We start from the raw sequence: 21,490 nt of genomic DNA, 5'->3' as shown, positions 1-21,490 counted from the left end.
TTTGTGATGGAAATAAAGGTATTATTCATTATTCTATCACTATTTGTATTTCAATCTTTGTTTTAGAAACCAGTAAAAATATAAAAAGATTTTAGAATATTCTATTAAAAGGGTTAAAAGATTTTAGAAAGCAAAGTAAAATAGAAAATTTATAAAACTTTAGAATACTAATAAATAAACATTAATGAAAGTCTAAAAAAAAGTGTGCACCAAAAGAAATGACTAATGTTAAATAAAAAAATCTGCAAAGAATATGTACCATGATTTGATTTTTAAAAATTTTATAGAAACCTATATTATGAATACAAAGTTAAACAATGCTCATACAAAGAAAGTTAACAATAAAACATAAATACAGAAGATGCTTAATGTTGGTCCTTCTGAGAATAAGAACTTAAGTAGGTTTCTTTTTAACATTGCTCCAGGCACAAAAAAATAGAATGTAATATGGTAACTTCAACATTCTTAGTGTTTATCCTTGTAATTCTTTAAATGTCACCAGTCATGATAGCAATGAACTCCTCTTGATTTACTGTAGTAAGAAAGAAAATAAAACAGTCAGAAATAGATACCTTATTTGTTCAGCAAATAATACAACAATCATTTTATATTAATTTTTAAATTTTATATTATACAAAATTATAGTAAGTTGATGGCTTTTTGCTTTTACTTCTTTGCTAAAAACTTAAAAGATGTTTATTAAATAGAACTTTATGAATATGAAAATACATATGATAATCATTCTAAATTAGTATTCTATAATATTAACCAGGGAAAAGTCAGTATATTATGTGTTACTTAGACAGTATCACAGTCAAAGCATTTGTATACACTTGATAAAACAGTTCAAAAACATGACATTTTAAATTTCTTAAATGGTTAAACAACTCCTCTTTATAATCTTTATTCGACTAGTTCACTTAGCAAACTCTTCCTTCACAAATAAGCTTAAACATATCTTGCATGTAAATAAGTAGAATTCTAAAGAATGAAAATTAAATTTTTAAAAACTCAAATTGTTCTTCTTGAACTTTTAAAAGTTTATTTTAAAGAAAAAAAATAACTGAAACTAGGTCACCACATCTCAAAAGCATCAACAGAAATGGCAATTTGAAAAATACAGATTTCATCTTAATTATCAAAGAAATACAGCAACTATAAAATACAGATGTAAATGTAGGGGGGAAAATCCATTGATAACAACTACTTGTAAGTTTACCAATGTCCATAAGAATCTCCAATTTATAGGGCATATTATTTAAGAAATAACCTAGAAATAAACAGGAAATCAGATAATCTTATTAAATACAATTTTAAAAACACAGTATATACATGCAAACCCAAATTAATAAAAATGTTCAGAAAAAAATGTTCTGTATCTAACAGGTGAATTTATGAGTTTATGGCTCCAAGACTTAACATCCCTTAAACCACAAACTATTATTGATAATTTTAATAATAGTTAAAAAAACTACACTGAGAAATAAAAGACCTGACTTCTAGTTATACCTCTGCCAAGAATAGTTCCTCATCTCATTTTCTTCATCTGAATATAATGAAAATCAGATGATGTTTTAGATTGTTTCTAATTCTAAAAATCCTCAATGACAAAATATAAAAACACTGAATTTAATCAGATATTTTTAAGTGTCTAGAGAACGCCAACACCACACTAAATGTTATCTAATAAATCAAAACAGACACTAAGGTTCTTACTTTGTAATATATCTAAATTGAAGTGAGAAAGATAATAAATAATACTATAAAATTATTGATAATTGTCTGAGGTGCAAAACTATATCCTTATTCTTTCTTATTAATGTTATTCTTATTCTTAGTAGTAATCCTTATTCTCAATAATGTTAAAATATTGGGGAAACATTTTTGACATGGATATAGTAAAAATTTTCAAGTGGTTCAAAAAACATTTCATGGATAAAGCAAATACAGTAAAATATTAATTACTGAATCTAGGCAGGTGTACAGGGGTATTCATTGTAATAATTAAACAGTTTTCTGTTTGAGAATATACATAATAAAAAGTTAGAAAAATTAACCAATTAAAAATGTTGAGGAAACAACCATGTACATCAGGAATAAAAAGAATATACTAGTTCCAAAGTTGTGCTGCAATTGTGTACAATGAATCAAAATGCATTCTGCTGTCATGTATACCTAATTAAAATAAATAAATAAATAAGAATATACTAGTTGCAGAAATCACATTGAAAACCAGTTTCAATAACTATGTCAATTAGGTTTTATACCTTACACAGAGAATACATGTTACTAACATAAAATATGACCTATTATTAAAATACAGACCAGTGTTGAAAAATATCTATTATAGAAGGAAAAAATAATTATTAATGAGAGAAATTAGGTAAAAGCAAACCATTATTTGAGCTTTGAAATAAGAAGGAATTTGAAAGAGGTGGAAAAAGAGCAAAAGTAGAAGAATACCATCAGAAATACAGTAACAGAAAAAGAATAATGCATACCTAGCAAAAATAAACTTCAAGTTAAGGAGAAAGAGTTGTTCAGAAGCTGATAGAAAACCAGGAATATATGTATTCAGTATTAAACATTTACAAGGCACTGTAACATATGTGGTGAGAACAAACTCTGTAACATTCTCACACTACCTTTAAGGATCTTAGAAATTGGAGTAGTGATCTTTAAATTATGGAGCTAAATAACCACATTTGAATATCTTGTGAAAGCTATGACCCTTATGTCCCCCCAATAAATATTTAAAAGTGCAAATATATAAAAACTTTTCAAAATTTAATCAGTATTCACCTCCTTTTAAGAACCCCTGATTAGTAAACATAGACTGAGGCATCTAGACCAAAACAGGTAGCAAGATTGTATGTTCTTAAGAAAAAGAACATAATAAGAACACTCTTAGATGAATTTACTATATATCATTTTAACAGTATAACAGAGTCATGATTAAAATATTCAAAATCTACAAAATTCTTGCTCTGCTACTTAAGTTTTAAATTAAGTTTCATCACACACACTTAAGTTTATATTATTTATACATATATACTTTTAGAGTATGATAGCTCTTCAAAGTATTTTAAGCTATTCCATACCTAAAAACATAAAAGGAGAAAGTAGCTAGAGGAATCAGATACTTTACTATCAGCCTTTCAGACAATTAGAAGAGAATCAGTGCTACCTTTGTACATTTAACTTTATAACTTCTATCAACAATGTCTCATAAATCTAGCATAAAACAAGCATTTGACAAAAATATTTATTGAATCAAGCAAGTGATGGATTTATTTTCTTCCACACTGCTGCCTTTAAGAAAATTTTCATAACTCAATAATTTCACAGAGTAAATCTTATTACAAGTTACTTATAATAAGAATTTTAGAGAATTACAGGGAATAAATAAACAGAATAAATACCTTAAAGAACATCTGTCTTTAAAAGGGATAAAAACAAAGTTTAGCATCAGAAGTACCAGTTGATAGATTGCTTCTTATATTAGTATGTCATTTCTAAAACTCCATAAACATAGAAATCTAGTCAACACTCTGTTTTATAGCACAAGATGCAATAAAGTATTATATATAAAAGCACATTCTTTGTTATTAAGGAGATCTGAGTTTCAGTTCCAGTTCTGTCTTGTATTAGCTTTGTGATAATCTTGGGTAGGCTATTAATCTCTCAAAGATTTAGCTTCTTCATTTATTATTCATGCATCTATCCTATGTATGTAAAGGTATAATATTATATTTTACAAAAGTTATTATGAAAACTAGGTGACACAATTAATAATCTGAAACACAGATGTGTTTTATAATTTAAAGATTTACACTTGAAGCACAAATCTAACTGCTAAATAAATGTTAGCAATAATCATCATTATTTAAAATATGGTCCACAGCATCTTTTGAAATGCTGCTTTCTTTTTTCCAAAAAGATATGTACTATGTTTATTTAGGGAGATCAGGGTATGATATTATACCATTATCACAGCTTTATGTCTATCTTGTAGCAACTCCACATACATCATATTTATTTTGCTTTATACATAAGTTTTTAAAAATTCATTGTCTTTAAAAACTAGACAGCATGAAAATTCACAAAAGCAATTACTAAAGTCCACAAAAGAAGCAGCAAAATAGTATGATCTTTAGCAGTTTAAAATACAAAAAAATAGTTTATACCTCTAACCAAATTTAGTTCCCAAACAAAAAAATCCATATTAAATACATGAAAGTATCAAAGCAATTTGTTCTTGTAAATGCTATGAGTCTCAATGGAAGACTCAATTCAAACACACCATTAGGGGAGGTTTTTTGAGGAAAAGCTAGTGTTTAAAATGTACCCAGGAAAATGAATAACATTTTAGCAGACAGAAATTGGCAAATTAGAGCACTCTAAGATTAAGGAACAGCATGATGAAAGGCACTGCACAAAAAAGGAGACAGAGTATCCTGTCAATGTGTGTACATACAGGAGGTGAGAGCTAAAGTAGAAAAGTGGAAGAATACAGTGGGAAATAAAACTAGTTACTTAAAGTGGGACAGATCATAGAAGGCTTTATATTTTACTCTGCGGGCGATGAAGAACCATTAAAATGTTTAAACACAGAAATGGTATTATCAAACCTGTATTTTAGGAAAATAATGCTATCAATAGACTGAAGAAGAAATTTAGAGATTTATGTACACCGAGTGCAATTAGAAGGCTGTAAAAGACAGCAAAGTAAGGGCAGGAACCACATCTGCCTGTTTCATTGTATAGCACTAGTCAGCACACAGAACACTGCTCCTAATAGGTAGCCAAGCAAAGAATAAATAAGGCTATTACAAAATTGCTAAGAAGAAATCAGGGTGTGAATTAGGACAGAGCAGTGAACAAGGGAAAGACAGATTAAAAACATTCGAACAGTAAAATAAATATAACTTAATTTAGAAATGCATGTAGGTTGAGGGAAAAAGCATTAAAGTATAAAATTTTACTGAGTGGTTAAAATTTTGGTGATGTTTTATCTTCAGAGAAAACTAAACTACTTCTTGAAGTATGGAACTTAATTTTAAAATCTGTACAGTAGGTTTTAAAGATCTGCTTCATTTTAAATTGAATTTGCCAAATAGTTAAGCAAAAATATGACATTACAAGATGAATAACACACTGAACAAAAAGTGACTGTTTAGAGCAAGGCACAGTAGCTCATGACTGTAGTTCTAGCTACTTGAGAGGCTGAGGCAGGGGATTATTTGAGCCTAGGAGTTGCCCACTTTGGGCATCTTGTCTCAGAAAGAAAGAAATGATAAGTTTGTAAAGGGTCTTGAAAGTCACTTAGTTTTAGAAAAATTTAGTGTATGTGTGATATCAAGGATACTTGGAAAATGGGTTTTATGCAAAACTTACTTTCTCCATCACCATCTTTATCAAACTCTTCTATCATAGCCCGAAGTTCTTCATCACTCATATTTTCACCCAATTCTCTTGCAACTCGTCGCAAATTCCTCAAGCTTATTTTACCTGAATCATCATCATCAAATAGTTTAAATGCCTTCAGTATTTCTTCATGTGGATCTCTTTCCAATATCCAGTCTGTCACTACAGTTAAAAATATATATATTTTAAACAAAACCTGCATAATCACAAAAGCATTTGTATTTGAAATCAACTAAATATTAAATAAGAAGAAAAACTGCAAATCTGTCAACATTTAGTCTAACATAGTTATAAATAAAATGTCAAATTAGATTCATAAAATTCATAGATAAGCTTAAAATTAGAAAAATCAAATCTATATTTTAGATTTTAAATGTCAACAATTTATCTTATTATAAGGGTATGCAAAACTATGTATATCACAAAAATGCAAAAAATAAAAAGGACTACATATATACCTTATTTATTTAATGTCTACTATTGAACTGTACTAAGAATTACACTAGGTTCCACTGACATCAAGCAAAAATAAATCCAGTTTATAGCCTACTTCTAGAAATATCAAGAAAATATTTAGAGCTAACTAGATTAATGCCATCTGTTAACTAAACTTAATACATTTATTCTGCATCAAATTTAATCTAACTTAAAAACAAACAACAACACAAGACCTGAGGAGTTAACAAAAAGCACTGCCATCATTGATAGAGGTATAATCTCGGACAGTAGATGAAAATTCAACTAACATCTTCATGAGTAGAAGAAACTTTTGGTTTTCCAAAATGTGAGAAGTTAAAAGGATTAAATCTGATTATAGTAAGAAAGCTATATTTAAAAGAAAAAACAAAACCCTCTGAAAAGGAGGTCTCCCTAAAGTCATATCCAGTTTGCTCAGTATAATAACTCTCAAACAACTTGCTGAAAATAAATGTGATTTCAGACCTTAACAGTAATAGTATACTTTAATGTACTAAATGTAATCATATATAACAATACAGTCAGCTTAAATATTTTCCACATTTTCTGTCTTCAATAAATAGCCACAATAATGAAAACTGAACTGAAAATCTGTGTTATAATTTTTTTAAGTTACTAGAAAAAATTCTGAAAATATGTAAATAAACACTTATGAAGTTATTCTACATGCTATTCTATCTCTGTAAGAAAAGGTTATTTATATGATTTTCATTATACCATTAAAAGTAACTTAGTCCTGTTGAGACTTTTAGAATCTTTAGAAAATTGCAACTGCTTGTAGATAGGAAATACTAGAACATTTAAATGAACCCCAAATGAAAAAATACAATCCAAGTTCTCAACAAGTTGTTTTGCTGCTACATCATCTGTATTTAGTTGAACAAGCACCTATTGAAGCTGATGTTATGTCATCCACACGTATATTCAATACTTTAATCCATTAATTTTATCCAAATAGGCTTCTAAGTAACTAATTGAAGTATATTACTACAAGTATGCAAATCATCAAAGCTCATAAATATTCAGTCAAAAAGGAATTGGCATATATACAGCCATAACACCAAAATAAAATACCACACTTAACTCTATGGCTCATACTCAACTTATTTTGAATTTAGTCCCAACAAAAAAGCAGGACAAGGAAAAAAAAAAGTGTTAAGAAATTTTCTTCACCAATTAAATAATTAACATGACAGGTGAACCAAAAAAGCAGCTTGCAAAAAAGTATTAATGTACTTAAAGAAGCAACAGGGTGATCTGGGGAACAGATGGGGCTCCAAGATGTACAAATTCTTATCCCACTAGTACTTTGTGTTAGTTATTTCAGATTTATGTGTCTATATAGTCTTGTATCAATACTCTCTTAGAATAAAAATTTCTTTGGAATTAAAATGCCCATAATTCCGAACAGCTAAAACATTAAATAGCATATAATTTTATAGTGACTATCCTCCATGCTTTCACATTCTTTTCCTGTTCTACAAAGTAAAATTTAATTATAAGAACATTTTTTTCCAATGAAATAAGTCAATTGTCATACAGGCAATTAAGATAAGTTTCATTTATTTTACAGAATACCAAATTTCTATTCATGTGTCTATTTTCAAATGATTTCACTACACTATCAGAAATGTACTTCATCAAAATAATTAGACCTTACCCATATAAAAATCACTTTAGAATACAGAAAATTCAAAACCATTACATTAAAAGTAAATAAAAAAAATGACTAAAGGTCATGGTAGAAATATCAACTATATTTCTCATTGCCTTTTCAAAGGCTCTGTCCAAACATATCACACTTACTTAAGGTCAGCATGCTGTACTCCAAACTCCTTCCATGATCCCCATAGTAGCTCCTTGTTGAATCCCAGTCCACTAGGCCCCCAAAAGCATCATTAACAGCTAGTTTCCCCTACTTCAAATATCTAAATTATATTCCCATAAACATCATCAATGATTAGCTCTTGTATTTCTGAAGTTTTTTTTAAAAAAAAAACTTTTAAATATAACCCTTTCCTTTTTATCCTCCTCATCATCAGGATAAAAAGTCTAGTACTTTCTGTCTACAATCTTTTTCTTCCAAATCGTCTACTATATTTTCATCAATTATCTTTCTAAAACACATCATATCCCATTCCTTAAAAATTATTAATGATGCTTTGTTAACTAAAGTCAGAACTCAGTATTATGCCATACTTTACTAATCTGGTCCAAGCCTACTTTCCCAGTCATTTCCCAATCTTTAGCCAAGGGCACTAACTGAAGTTTCCCAAACTGCAATAGTTTCAGTATCATTTTTTGTTGTTGTTTTGTATGCCTATGATGCCTTTTCTCTACTCCTGAAAACTTCTCCTTGGAGATCTTATTCACATTCTAAAGGCCTAAATTAGAAGTCCCCTCTAGAAAATCATCTTCAATTTCTCATCCAGAGGAATCTTTCCTGTTAAAGGACAGATTGCAAATATTTTATGCTTTGCAGGGGACTATAAGGTCTCTGTCAAAACTGCTATGTTAGCAGAAAAGCAACATAAAAGAATGTGTTTGGAAGTGTACAGAGTGCCATTAAATGTGTCCCAAGAGCTATAGTTCGACAATTCCCATCCTTGACAAAATTATACTTTATCTCATAGTACCAAAGATGTAGTAAATTGTAAGCTTCTGAAAAGAAGAATCTCTTGGTAACTTTTCATTAATTCCCCTTCCTCACATCAGTATATTACATAATGCCAAAAAATTCAGTGTTTGTCAAATAAGCATAATGAAAATACAATATTCCATTCTAAATAGGCAATTAAATTATAATATATGCCAAAAACAGATGAAATACAAACATCCAATTTGTCTTAAAGACAGCAATTCCTAAAATACCTACTGCACTCATTAGCCTCAGGCTGCCTTGACTCTAAACTTGGATTAAATATATTTAAGTGTTTTTTTCCCTAGTATTATAACCCAATTAAGTGCCAGACTTCATTGGGAAATATCTAAAGGAACACTACAGAAAATTAAGACTCAAATGTACTGATTTAGAGTCACTTGTCACAAAGCATAAAACAAATTAATCTGTGATCCCTTATTAGTTAAAAGTAATCAACAAATGGGTGTTATACATAGTTCTTGATTGTTTGATACCCAAACAGTAATAAAGCTTTATTGGATACTACTACTCAATAGGTGGCCTTAAAATAGCCAAAATATGTGTTGAGCACGTCAAAAGGTTGATCTTTGAGAGTCAGAGCTTAAGTTTTATCATAGCTATTTATTCTAGAAGGAACCCAGTATTTATGTTTTGTTGACAGGGTGTCAGGAAAAGATAGGAACAAAATGGGCATGTGGTCTCCATTAAAATTATAATTTTAAAATTATATTCATTTAGTCAGACACAGTAACATAAGCCTGCAATCCCAGTGGCTTGGGAGGCTGAGGCAAGAGAATCACTAGTTCAAGGCCAGACTAGCAATTTAGCAAGGCCCTAAGCAAAACTTAGGCGATCCTGTCTCAAAATAAAATACAAAAAGGGCTGGGGATGTGGCTCAGTGGTTAAATGCCCCTGGGTTCATTCCCTGGTGCAAAATAAAAGTATTCATTTAAGATGAAATGATGTGTAGAATTATTAATGATAATAATAGTGCTTAAAATAGTCTGCATCTATGAAAAAGACAATGAGAAAAATATATGCAAAATAGGATACACTTTATGTCCCAGTGATGCATATATATTTTTAGGTACTGAAAACAAATGAAACAAAGTCTATTTTTTAAAATAATAATAGCAAACACTTAGTAGCACTTATATATGTCAGGTACTTTTCTAAGCACTTCAAATATTACTGACTTATTTAAACCTCACAAGAACCTTATGAGACATTACAACTATCCCCATTTTACAATTGAAAATGAGATGCAGAGAAGTAAAATTATCAAGTTTTATAACTAGTAAGTGACAAAACCAACATCTGAACCCAGGGAATCTGGTTCCAAGGTAATCCATCCAAAGGAATTATTGCTCTTTCCTGATAGTATCATTTCCAAATATCCTAACACATTATTTCTATAAATGATTTGAGCTGAAACTGAAATACTACAATTATAAACCTCAGAAGAACTTCTATTTCAGAAGAAGAAAGGTGACACTATTCCTCTCAAGTAAATACTTTCACAAGCTAGAGGAAAAAAAACAAATATGTTCCTAAAAGGGATAAGCTGCCTCTCTAAACAATCATATGCTCTTCTATATTGTGGTTTCTTTCTCTTAGATTTATCATTTATCTTTAGTCTCTACCACTTTTGGTTTGAGCTTTCAAATCAGAGAAAAAGAAAAAATAATAAATAATAACTACTGTAAATCTATTTTTCTTTTTGCTTCCCATGTTGCTTTTTGCTGAATATTTAAAATAAGGGGCGTGTATGTGTTTGTGTGTGTGTGTGTGTGTGTGCACGCAACTGCATTTGTTTCCAAATTTTTTAAATACCTGAAAACAACTATATGATATGCTTGTATTATGACTCATACAAAGTGTTATCATTGGTTTAAAAAAAATAATTTAATTGAAATAAACCTGAATATTTATACATTCTATGTTTAACATTCTAGGCAATTTAAGTTATAATAGCCAAGTCCTGGCCTTCCAGAATCTTCCATTCTGAAAAAGCCTCATCTATGTATGCTATAAATAATTCACTAAAATCAACTATACAAAATTTAATTACATTAAGTCCATTATCTTCAGTTGGAAGTTCCAAAATGTTTTCTCCTACTTCCAGTCAGCCAATTATTTCCCTCACTATAATCTTCTCCCCACCCTCAACTCTAAACAGATGACTTTATTCACTGAAATCAAGTCTATCCAAATTATGTAGTCCCTCATAAACTCTGTCAACCTGAAGGCATGTACTTCAACTACAGCCAAAGGTACTAACTGCTACAAGTCTCCTCTTCTCCCACTTTGCCAACAAAAATCACATGCCAAAAAGTTCTTGGGAAATATTTTCCACACAGCAGGATACCAAATTTTCTGTTTTACTGAGAGAAAATAATTTTTTGATCACCCTTTTAGTTTTAACATAAAATAAATACACATTACTTGGAAAAACTTCTTTTCATAAAAAACAATAGTTCCTTGTTAGAATCTTTAGAACAAAATGAAGACAAAACTATAAATCTCACAGCAAAGCTATAAATATGTTTTCTTTGAAAACCAGGAAAAAAGGAGCACTAAAAGATAACCTGGATAAGAGCTATATTATACACCAACATTGAATAACAAAATTCTATAATCATGTTGCTTCTTGAGAATTCATGAGAATTTTAAGAATTTAAATTCAAATTCATGAGAATTTTAAAAAAGGAAAAATCTTGTATTAATTAGATAATTTACCAACAACAGCCGGTTACAAAGATTATTAAAATACACACCAACTTCATTAAAATCTTCAAAGGTGATTTTCCCTGTGGCTTCTCGGTCATAATCTTTAAGAATCTTCAGTACATCAGCTTTTTTTACATCAAACCCCAAGGCTCTCATTGCCACCTTTTGGATTAAAAGGGAAAAGCAAATTATAAAGCATTCTTTACAAAAGTGATTTCTGATTCTTGAGATTTTACATATTAAGAAATAATGTTAATAAAATATAATTATTTTAAATGTTTTATATCTCTAAAATAGCAGTGTTAATGTAGTTGTTCTTCTCCACTGAAACTTAATAGAAATATTTTTCTTTTATATTTTACTTTTTTATATGACTAACAAGTGTTTGTATATTCTACAATGTACTGAGTTAACACAAGTATAATTTCAACAACATATGTGTTCTCAAGGAATTAGAATCAAAATAGAGAAAAGACATGGCATAAGTATTAGAAAGTTATATAAGAGAAGAGACAAAAGGATTAAGAATTACCATCAAATCCTCAATGACTGTTTACTAAAGAAGTGGTCCAGAATCCTGAGGTTAACAATGAAGGAAACAGAAAGAGAAGTTTTGTTGCTAGTAACAGAATGGAGTAATATGTTACTGGTTAACAAAGTCTTACTTGGAGAGTTCAAGTTGTCCCTTATGAATAGATAAAGCGTAGCAATGGGACATTTAGAAAGGATGAGTGGCATTAAAAACACACTAAAAGAAAGAATAGGTTTGAGGTGAACAGAACTATTTACCTTATCAGAAGAAGAGTTCAAATAGATGAGAGCAAATAGCAAATGAGAAAAATAGATAGTAATAGAAATATAGGAAGCATTCAACAGAAAGAAAGGAATCTGAACCTTTATACAGTATGTAATAAAGAAGCATAAAAGTTTGTCAGCAATGAACAATATGGAAAGAAAATGTAAGAAAGATCTAAATCTAATGGTAGTATACAAGACAAACTAGAAGTGGGGAAACAACATAGGAATATTCAGCTATGAAGTGAGTCCCAAACCAAGACAGTCAATGGTAACAAATGGAAGACACATTATAAAGGAAGAATAGAACAAATGTGGGTAATTACCAAATTTAAAAAAAAAAAAAAAAGAACAACTAGAAAAAAGAGAGTTAATGAGGACTGCAGGATTAAAAAAGCTAGATTTATGGACTCATCATTGCTTCTATATGTTCTATCATGTCACTGTATAGTTCCTATTCCTATCTGGAATTCTTCTATTTAAAAATCCCTTAGAAAGTTACCAAAATTAAAACTACCAAGTACACATTTATATTCACCTATCCATTAAAGAAAACTCAAAATCTCAAGATGCCATCCTTCTCTAAGACCCCTATAACCCTAGACACCAATTTTCCATTTTATCTTTATAAATAATTCCAAGCCTCAAGACTGACATTTATCCCCATTAGTGTGCATCAACATCAAGTATCAAACAATTTATAGTGTGCACTAAACAAAGTAGGTTGGTACTTTGTTACTAATATGTAACAAAGGTAATATGCAAAAACTTATAATGTTCCTCTAATTTCAAAAGTATGAGTAATCCCCCTCCCACAAAAGAAAGAAACCAACATTGGGAGAAGAATATGATAAGAACTGTTTAAACTCCATGTTCTGAAATGGTTTAATTATGTGAATGAAAAATAATCACCTTCCACAGGAATAAACTTTTATATTTAAAATGCCTTTTAAAATAACTTTATATTTAAAATATATTTCATTTTATTAATTAAATGAAAGAATTTCTAAAAGCTATGCTAGGGAATTGATTCCATTCTATTACAGCACTTGTGAGTGCTTAAAATGGCTTTATAATTCCAAAATCAGTTTAATTAAAATAACTGTCTAGAAATATATATTAAACTATCAAAAAAGGAAATCATTTTATAGAAAAATATTTTAATTTAGTTACCTTTAATTCATGATAATCTATTGCTTCATCTTTGTCTGTATCAAATAGCTCAAAAGCATCTTTAATTTCTTGCTTCTGCTCCTCAGAAAGTTCTCTTCTTTTTTTTCTCTTTGTTTTGTCAACTACAAGTTCACTTCTATGAAATGGAAAGAAAAGCCTTTAGTTCACTTTAATCCAAATATATTTTGCAAACTAGCTACAGAGTGATTTTCCAAATTTCAGACCTTTATTTATTTTATTTATTTGTATATGGTGCTAAGAATCAAACTCAGTGCCTCACACATGCTAGGCAAGCGTGCTACCACTGAGCCACAACCCCAGCCCAAATTTGCAAGTTTCATAAAAGGAAACATTTTGGAGAATCATAAAGAAATTTTCCCTATAAGTTAAAGCCCTGCTTATTTCAAACTTAAAAGGCTAGACTTATGGGCTAATAATTTGTATTCCCAAAACTGAATATTTATATATCAGGTTATTATTAAAAGAATAATATCAAACTTTCCCTCTTCCCTCCTAAGTATGTACTAACTGAGAACCAAAGCACCCATACCATATTCACAACATTCTATAAAATCATTTAAAAAGTTTCCAAATGAAATTAATAATTGATAATAATTACATACTTCATTTACTTTTGATAGTACTTTTAAATAAGTTCTTAAAATTTCTACCTAAAAAAGAACAATGTAATTTATCTATGACTTATAAAATTATTTTGGCATTCTAAATTTTTAAATTTACAATGTTTTTAGATTATGTTTTTCTAACAGTTTGGTACTTTATTTGTAATTTCTTCCACTGATATTAACAAATCAACCAGAATATTTATAGGCCAAAAGATATCACAAATATTAGAGACCAAAACATACTACATAATGTTTGCACTTAATTTTTTAAGAAAATGTGAAAAGTAATTTTCACTTAACATGTAAATTATATGTTAAAACTTCTTTCTCCTAACAAACTCTGGAAATGCTTAAAAAAATAAAAAGCAAAATTTAAAATCAGAGATGTACTCCTTAAGAGCTGCCAATTTATAAAGTGGTCCAAGTTTTTAAATGAGGGTGCAACACGTGTATAAGCACAAGTTTTAAAACATGGAAGAATCCTGTAAAACTTTGACATATAAAAAAAGTTGACAGTATTCCAATGTGTCATCCAATTACATTTCAAAGTCATTTTGGTCTTTAACACATACCCCCCAAAATGACGAGATAGCTAGAAAGTGACCAGCAGGAACAGTATAATAAAGCTGATTTTCCTTTACAAGTGACCTGACTTTACACAAATCTGGGCATTCCTGGGGTCATTCATTCCCTTCCCAAGCCTCAGAAAGTCCAACTCCAGAACACACACGTGAACACAGCCAATGGGGACCACGATTGCCTTTAAGCACAGCAATGCACGTTTCTAGAATGGCATAACTTTGTGGATAAAGCACATCGTCTAAATACCGAGAGGGCAACATACAGAGGGTCAGAGACTGGAATTGAATGAAAGCTCAAGAAATTCAAAAACGAAATCTAGGTGAGAATGCCAGTCGAAGTCACTAAAATGGTTCCCCAATTATCAAGTAAAGCATGACTCTCTCGGAATATACCAAGCTTTTATGTTCTTTCCCACATTCACAGGTGAGTGATTACGTTAGCTGCGGTATACACCAGGCACCGGGAACGGTAGGAAGGGAGCCTCCAGGGCCTGATTTTTTCGCACAAACACCGGTAGAAACCTCGCGATATTTCACTGCCTCCTGGCTCGCAACAAAACCTGTCTTCTGGGCCCACGCAAGCCCAACGCTCTGACAGAAATGACCGCCTTTGCTGAAAAGCTCTGGGCTCATCACCTGCGGGACCCCAGGACCCCTGAGTGAGGGGTCCGGACAGGTTGGCCGGGGTTCCTTTCGCTGGTCCCAAACTGCAACCTCTTCCTTGCCTGGGCTGCAAATGGCTTCCCTTCCCTACACCCGCCCTTGGGCCCGGCTTCGGGGTGTGGGCATTGCCGCCTCCTTATTACCGACCTCAGAGCTAAACTCATTTTCTCTTCGGACAGAGATGTTCCTCTCAAGAACGATTTTAAACCCCTACCCAACGCAGCACGACTTCCACAAGCCGTTCAACAGACTCGAACGACCTCAGCGGCCTCTAGGACCGGCTGGATTGGTTGAAAGCTGCTAAATGTTTTGCCCGGTAGGGCGGAAGCTTCACGAGCCCTTCATTTTCATTGGAGGAATTTCGCGTCAATCAAATAAACTGTTCTGCCCAGCTCTCCTGCTGCCCCTCCCACCCATTAGGTTGCCCTGATGCTTTCCCCCCCAATCCTTTGCCGGACCATCCTGCAACTCTCCGCGTGTGGAGCGGGCGGCGGGCGGCGGCTGCTCCCGCGCGTGGAGACCTGCAGACCCAAGTTGGGTGACTTGAGACAAGGCGGACAACTCCGAGGGAGGGGACAAGAAGAGTTTCCGGAGGCCGCCCTCCCCCTAGAAGGAGGGAGTGATAACTGGGGAAGAGATCTGAGAAAATTGGCTTCGTACTGGTCTAAAACTTTGGATGTCCTATGTCCCGGGGAATTGTTTAAAACACAGGTCTAAATGCTCCTTTCTCCATTCTAATTTCAGTAAGTGTGGATTTGTTTTCCGCTTACCGTTCAAGTGATTCTGAGGCAGGTGCTATGGACTATATACTTGAATTGTCACTGGGTTGGATTATTAGGCTATTTACGGTGAAGTGGTACCCAAACCATCCCTTCCTTTTTCCTCTTCAGTACAGTTTGAAATGGGTTTGATCATTTCTGTCCTTTATTTTCCACTTCTGTGAGCTATTAGTACACAGATGTTATCTTGAGTACAAGTCGAGTTATTACTTTTTCCTATTAGGCTTAATTTCTTGAAAGACTTCTATCTTCCATTTAATACTATTCCTTGTACCTATGATGCATAGGTCTCAATATTTGTTGCATTGAATGTAATCTTGCTGTGGAAAATTTACAAATGAACTAAACAGCAAATTTTAAAAAGTGAATAAAATAGCCTGAGAGCGGGGGTCAGAGAAAGTGGAAGGATAAACAAATACTTTATGTGTAAAGGATGTATATAAAGAGAAGGAAAAACACAGCCAGGCAGAGGCCTCCTGAAGGAAGTGATATATTAGTCATAGAAGGATGAGATGAATTTGGGCAAGTAAACATCATAAAATAGAAACTAAAAAATAATAGATAAGAAATAGCATCCCTAAAAATAAAATATTTAATTTTAAAAGACCTTATTAATCAACTGAGTCTAAAAGGAAAATAGATTGCAATTATACACTAGAATGTAATGACATTGAAAAATATTGTATTGAAAATATAAGATATAAATCAAGCTTTAGAAGAAAATAATTTTACTTAAATAATAAAGGATGAAAATAAACCAAGCATGTACTTGAAGAAGTTGGAAAGGAAGAACAAAATAACTGATTATTGAAAAAGCAACAAAAAATTTAAAAGAATGATAAAATTAATAAATGATAAAATATTCTCATATTAAGCTACTTTTTACCAATATCGATAAAATTCATGGGTTTCTGTGATGTGTAATAAGAAAGAATATTGCCAGTAAAAATTGGTAATTTAAAAGGGAGGTTTAAAATTTATTAACTACACAACTTCATGAACAAATATGTACTATCAAAACACAATAGTAACTTTCCAAGGAAAACAACAAATAAAGATAGAAAACTGGATTTGGTAAATAACAGAACTGAAAAAAAATGCTAAAAGTACTTACACAAAATTATAATCATCCAGCATACTTAGATTTATGGAGGAGTTTTAAAAACTCTTTAACAGTTAATTTTTGCTCTTTAATCTCAAAGCAGAGAAAATGGAAAATGGAGACTTTGGGGGCTTATTTTTAGAAGGTAACACAACCTTCAGCATCCTAAAAAAGCATTTAAAATTTTTCACTATAAGCCCAGTGATGACAGAGATAGCATGTGGCTCATGGTATCTCCAATACCAGTCTCATATTTGATGTTTATTTGTAAACATATGTGCAAAAAATCGTAGACTTTAGCAAAATCAGTTTGATAATGTCTTAAAAGAGTATTTTACTATAATCAAGTGAAGTTTATTTTTAAAGTGCAAGGAAAATTCAAAATATTTATTAATCATTCTAGATGAAGGAGATCATCTCAATTTTAAAAAGTTACTGAATAATATTCAAATATTCAATTCTAATAAGATAGATAATGCAGGTACAGGAAATACTTTTTTAAAATGTGGACAACATACTTAAAATAAAATTTTTTCTCAAATCTGGTCTCTAAAACTAGGATTTATGAGATGTTTATAGTCCTTTCATGGGCAAATAATCTGGTGAAAATAGATTTAAAATGTAAAACTAAAATGTTTTTAACAGAATATCCTCTTAAAGGAATGGTGGGGAAGTAATCTATCTGGAACATTGTGCCCTGCTACACCTTAAAGTCAGATCATCTATTACAAAATAAAAATGAGATTAGCAGGTCTGCCTTAGACATCATTAAAACAATTACCAATATTATTCTTGAAATTCTCATCAGTGATGCAATAAGTCAAGAAAAAATGACATAAAATTTATATTATGTATTAATGATATGATTACCTGGAAAAAGCAAGAGTATAAAAGAATGTAATTGATGAAAGAATTCAGTAAAGCAGCTGATTATCATACAAAATCAATATATTTATGAAATATAATGATTAATAATAGCAATGTGAACTTTCTAGAAATAAATTTAACAGGAAATAAGTTTCCTAAAACATACTCAAGAAAATATGGTATCAGAAAAATCATTATCCTGAAACAGGAATGTCAGAATAAGAAAAGACTGTCAAAATTAAAAATATGTTTGCAGAAGTTAAAATTATAATAGAATGGTAAGGTGGTTCAATTGAGGAAACATTCCAGAACATACAGTATTCACGCAAAAATGTAGGCATTTTGGAAAAAACATAGAGGAGTAATTTATCATATATCTAATAGGAATTCCAGAGACAACAGCAAATGTTGGAAAGACTGAAAATTATCAAAGAAATGAGAAATTACAAGGAACTAAAGATTAACACATAAAGTCTCCAGATGGGTAGGATTCACCTAGGTCTGAGCAAAATAAATGGTAAAAGAAACAAACCTAGCCACATAAACAAGACATTTTAGAGCATGAAAAAAATAAAGAAGACTAAAAGCTTCCAAAGGTAAGAATCTAACCTAAAGGAATAATGAATTAGCATCAAATTTCTCATCAGAAACACTAGATACCAAAGGGCAAGGCCTTCAAAACTCTAAACTGAAGTTATTTTGAACTTAGAATTCTATTTCCTGTGAAGACAAAAATCATGTCACAACATAATTTAGAAAGCTTAATCATATACTCTGTCTGAGAGATGCTGTCCAGAAATATAAGAGTGAAATACAAAAATAACAGATGTGAAATATAAGAGTATGGAGACAGACTGGCCCACGAAAATGTCCATGTCCTTTTCCCTGGAATTTATGAGTATATCATGTTGCATGACAAAAGAAAGTTTGCAGGTACCATTAAGGTTACCAGCCTGAAAATTGTGTATCCTGAGTTATGCAATGAACCCAATATAATCACAGGAGCTCTAAAAATTAGATACTTTTCTCCATTTAGAAGCAAACGTATTAAAGCAGGAGGGGTCAGAGAGATCTGAAGTAGTTGAAAGACTCACTATGACTAGCTTTAAAAATGAAGTAATAAACCAAAGAACATAGGTTGCTTCTAGAAGTTGAGATGACTCCTCAATCCAACAGTCATCAAGAAAACAGGGACCTCAGTCCTACAAAAGCATGGAACTGAATTGGGTCAACAACCTGAACAAATGGGGAAGAACCATTCATCCCCAGACTCTCAAGAAAGAAGCACCACTCTGATAATATTTTGGGAGTCCTTGCTAGACCCTAAGCAGAAAACTGGGTTGAACCACACTGTACCTAAATGTCAGGCTTGTAGGAAGGTGACATACCAAATGGGTGTTGTTTTAAGCCACTAAGCTTGAAGTAATTTATTGTGACAGCAATAGAAAACTAATACACCTTATAAGGCAGTGGGAAGAGAAAGGGGAATAAACAAGAAATTTAAAAGAAATTGGTCTAAAATGAATTAATGGATAGCTGAAGGAGTATTTTTAAGAAGAAAAATTGGATAGATGCCAAACAATGGATAGAAATGGGCACACAAGGTGAATGCAGTCAGTGACATATAAAGAAAGTATTTATTTCTTCACTGTAAAAGAAGTAAAAGCAATTAATTAGGAAAAATAAATTTAGACACAGACTTCAAATTTTTTATCAAAATAAATTCAAAATAAGTTAAAAGTTTTAATTGTAAAAGAAAATTACTAAAAGAATATATCATTCAATAGTTTTACAATCTTAGAATTCAGGAAGTCTTCCTCAGCATAATTACCAAGTCAGAGCTCATAAGAGGATGATAGATTTGACAACATAAATATGTAAATATCACTGGGCACAGTGGCACGTACCTGTAATCCCAATGACTCAGGAGGCTAAGGCTGGAAGTTTGGAAGTTTGGAAGTTTGGGGACAGACTTCGCTACTTAGCAAGACCCTCAGCAACTTAGTAAAACCCTTAAAAATTAAAAAAGTATTTGAATGTAGCTCATTGAACCCTGAGTTCAATTCCTAATTGAAAACAAAAGTAAAATATCTATGCTTTTAAATAAAATGTGTGCCAAACTTTATAATTAACAGTTCACTCTAGAAAACAACAATGAAAACTGAAGAAAGTAATCAATACAGATGTCCAATATCAATGATTCTTTGGTTATGACATCAAAAACACAGGCAACAAAAGAAAAAGTAGATAAATTGGGCTTTATCAAATTAAAATCCTTGGTGCATCATAATATACTAAGGAGAGTTAAAAGTCTGGATGTGGTAATACACACCCATAACCCTAGCAGCTCAGGAGGCTGAGACAGGAAAATTGCAAATTCAAAGCCAGACTCAGCAACTTAGGGAGGCTATAAAGAACAGCTAGATCCTTTCTCAAGATAAAACAAAAAGTTAGGGCAGGGGGTGCTGGGACTGGGGATGTGGCTCAGTGGTTAAGTGCCCCTGGATTCAATCCATGGTATTAAAAAAAAAAAAAAAAGTGAAAAGACAAGCCATGTGGAAGAATGGTAGAAAATATTTGGAAAATATGTATCTGATAGATGATTAATATCCAGAAGGCATAAATGACTCCTATAATTCAACAATAACAACCAACCAATGAAAATATATGCAAAAGACTTGAATAGATATTTCTTCAAAGAAAATATACAAATGATCAATAAAAACATTAAAAGATATCCAGCACCACTAATCATTAAGGAAATGCAAATCAAAACAATGAGACACCACATTGAGGTGAAATGTTCAAGGAATGACTGGTAGAATCTAAAATGTTGATTATATAGAAGTAGAGAGTACAAAAGTAGTTTCCAGAGTCTGAGAAGATTAGAAGGTTGGAAAAATAGAGAAATATTGCTCAAAGTTACAAATAGAGGAGAGGAATACATTCTGGTGATCCAGCTGCACAGACTACAAGTTAACAATGTGTTGTATGTTTCAAAACAATTACAAAATAAAATTTTTTTAATGTTAAACCACGAATAAATGATAAATGTTTGAAGTGATAGATATGCTAATTACACTAACTTGATCATTATACAATATATATGTATTAAAACCACATTGTAACCCATAAATTTGTACAATTATTTGCATCAATTTAAAACAAAAGAATAGCTACTATAAAAACAAAGACAAAATAACAAGTGTTAGTGAGGATGTGGGAAAATTAGAACAAATGTAATATGACCTATATGATCCTGTAGTTCTACTCTGGATGTATACCCCAAGGAAATGAAAGCAGAAACTCAAACAAGTTCATCCATGTTCACAACATGGGTGCTGAGTTATTACCACTTCTCCTCACAGCAGGTTTTCTCTTAAAGAGAGATCTGTGCAGCATTACTTCATTGCTGTCCCATCAGCCTTGGAGGGAGATCTGGAGGGAGAGTATATTAAGAGGAGGAATGGCAAAGGCAAAGTCCCTAAGACAGAAAAAAAAGGCTACTTGAGGAATAGAAAAAAATGTTTGAAGCATAATGAGGGACAAAAGGATACATGACGTCAGATTGGTTAGGAGAGTCCTAATCATATGAAGCCCACAGACCATGATGTGGGGAGGTGAATTTT

The 21,490-nt window shown here is 31.5% G+C and overlaps 1 protein-coding gene across 1 annotated transcript; it reads right to left on the bottom strand.

Moving 5' to 3' along the window:
• Window positions 1–264: 264 nt before the first annotated feature.
• On the bottom strand, window positions 265–15,405 carry Cetn3 (centrin 3). Its single transcript, XM_076857026.1, has 5 exons — window positions 15,261–15,405; window positions 13,244–13,379; window positions 11,323–11,437; window positions 5,398–5,589; window positions 265–532 (listed from the first exon to the last, which is right to left on the bottom strand). Exons 1-5 carry the CDS (start codon window positions 15,275–15,277, stop codon window positions 489–491), a joined length of 504 nt encoding a protein of 167 aa, XP_076713141.1. The 5' UTR covers window positions 15,278–15,405; the 3' UTR covers window positions 265–488.
• Between the last annotated feature and the right edge of the window lie 6,085 nt (window positions 15,406–21,490).

The sequence above is a fragment of the Callospermophilus lateralis genome, chromosome 5 (assembly GCF_048772815.1).
Source record: "Callospermophilus lateralis isolate mCalLat2 chromosome 5, mCalLat2.hap1, whole genome shotgun sequence".
Taxonomy (NCBI): Eukaryota; Metazoa; Chordata; class Mammalia; order Rodentia; family Sciuridae; genus Callospermophilus; species Callospermophilus lateralis.
The sequence above is the reverse complement of the archived record's forward strand: the minus strand, read 5'-3'. Positions and strand labels throughout refer to the sequence as shown.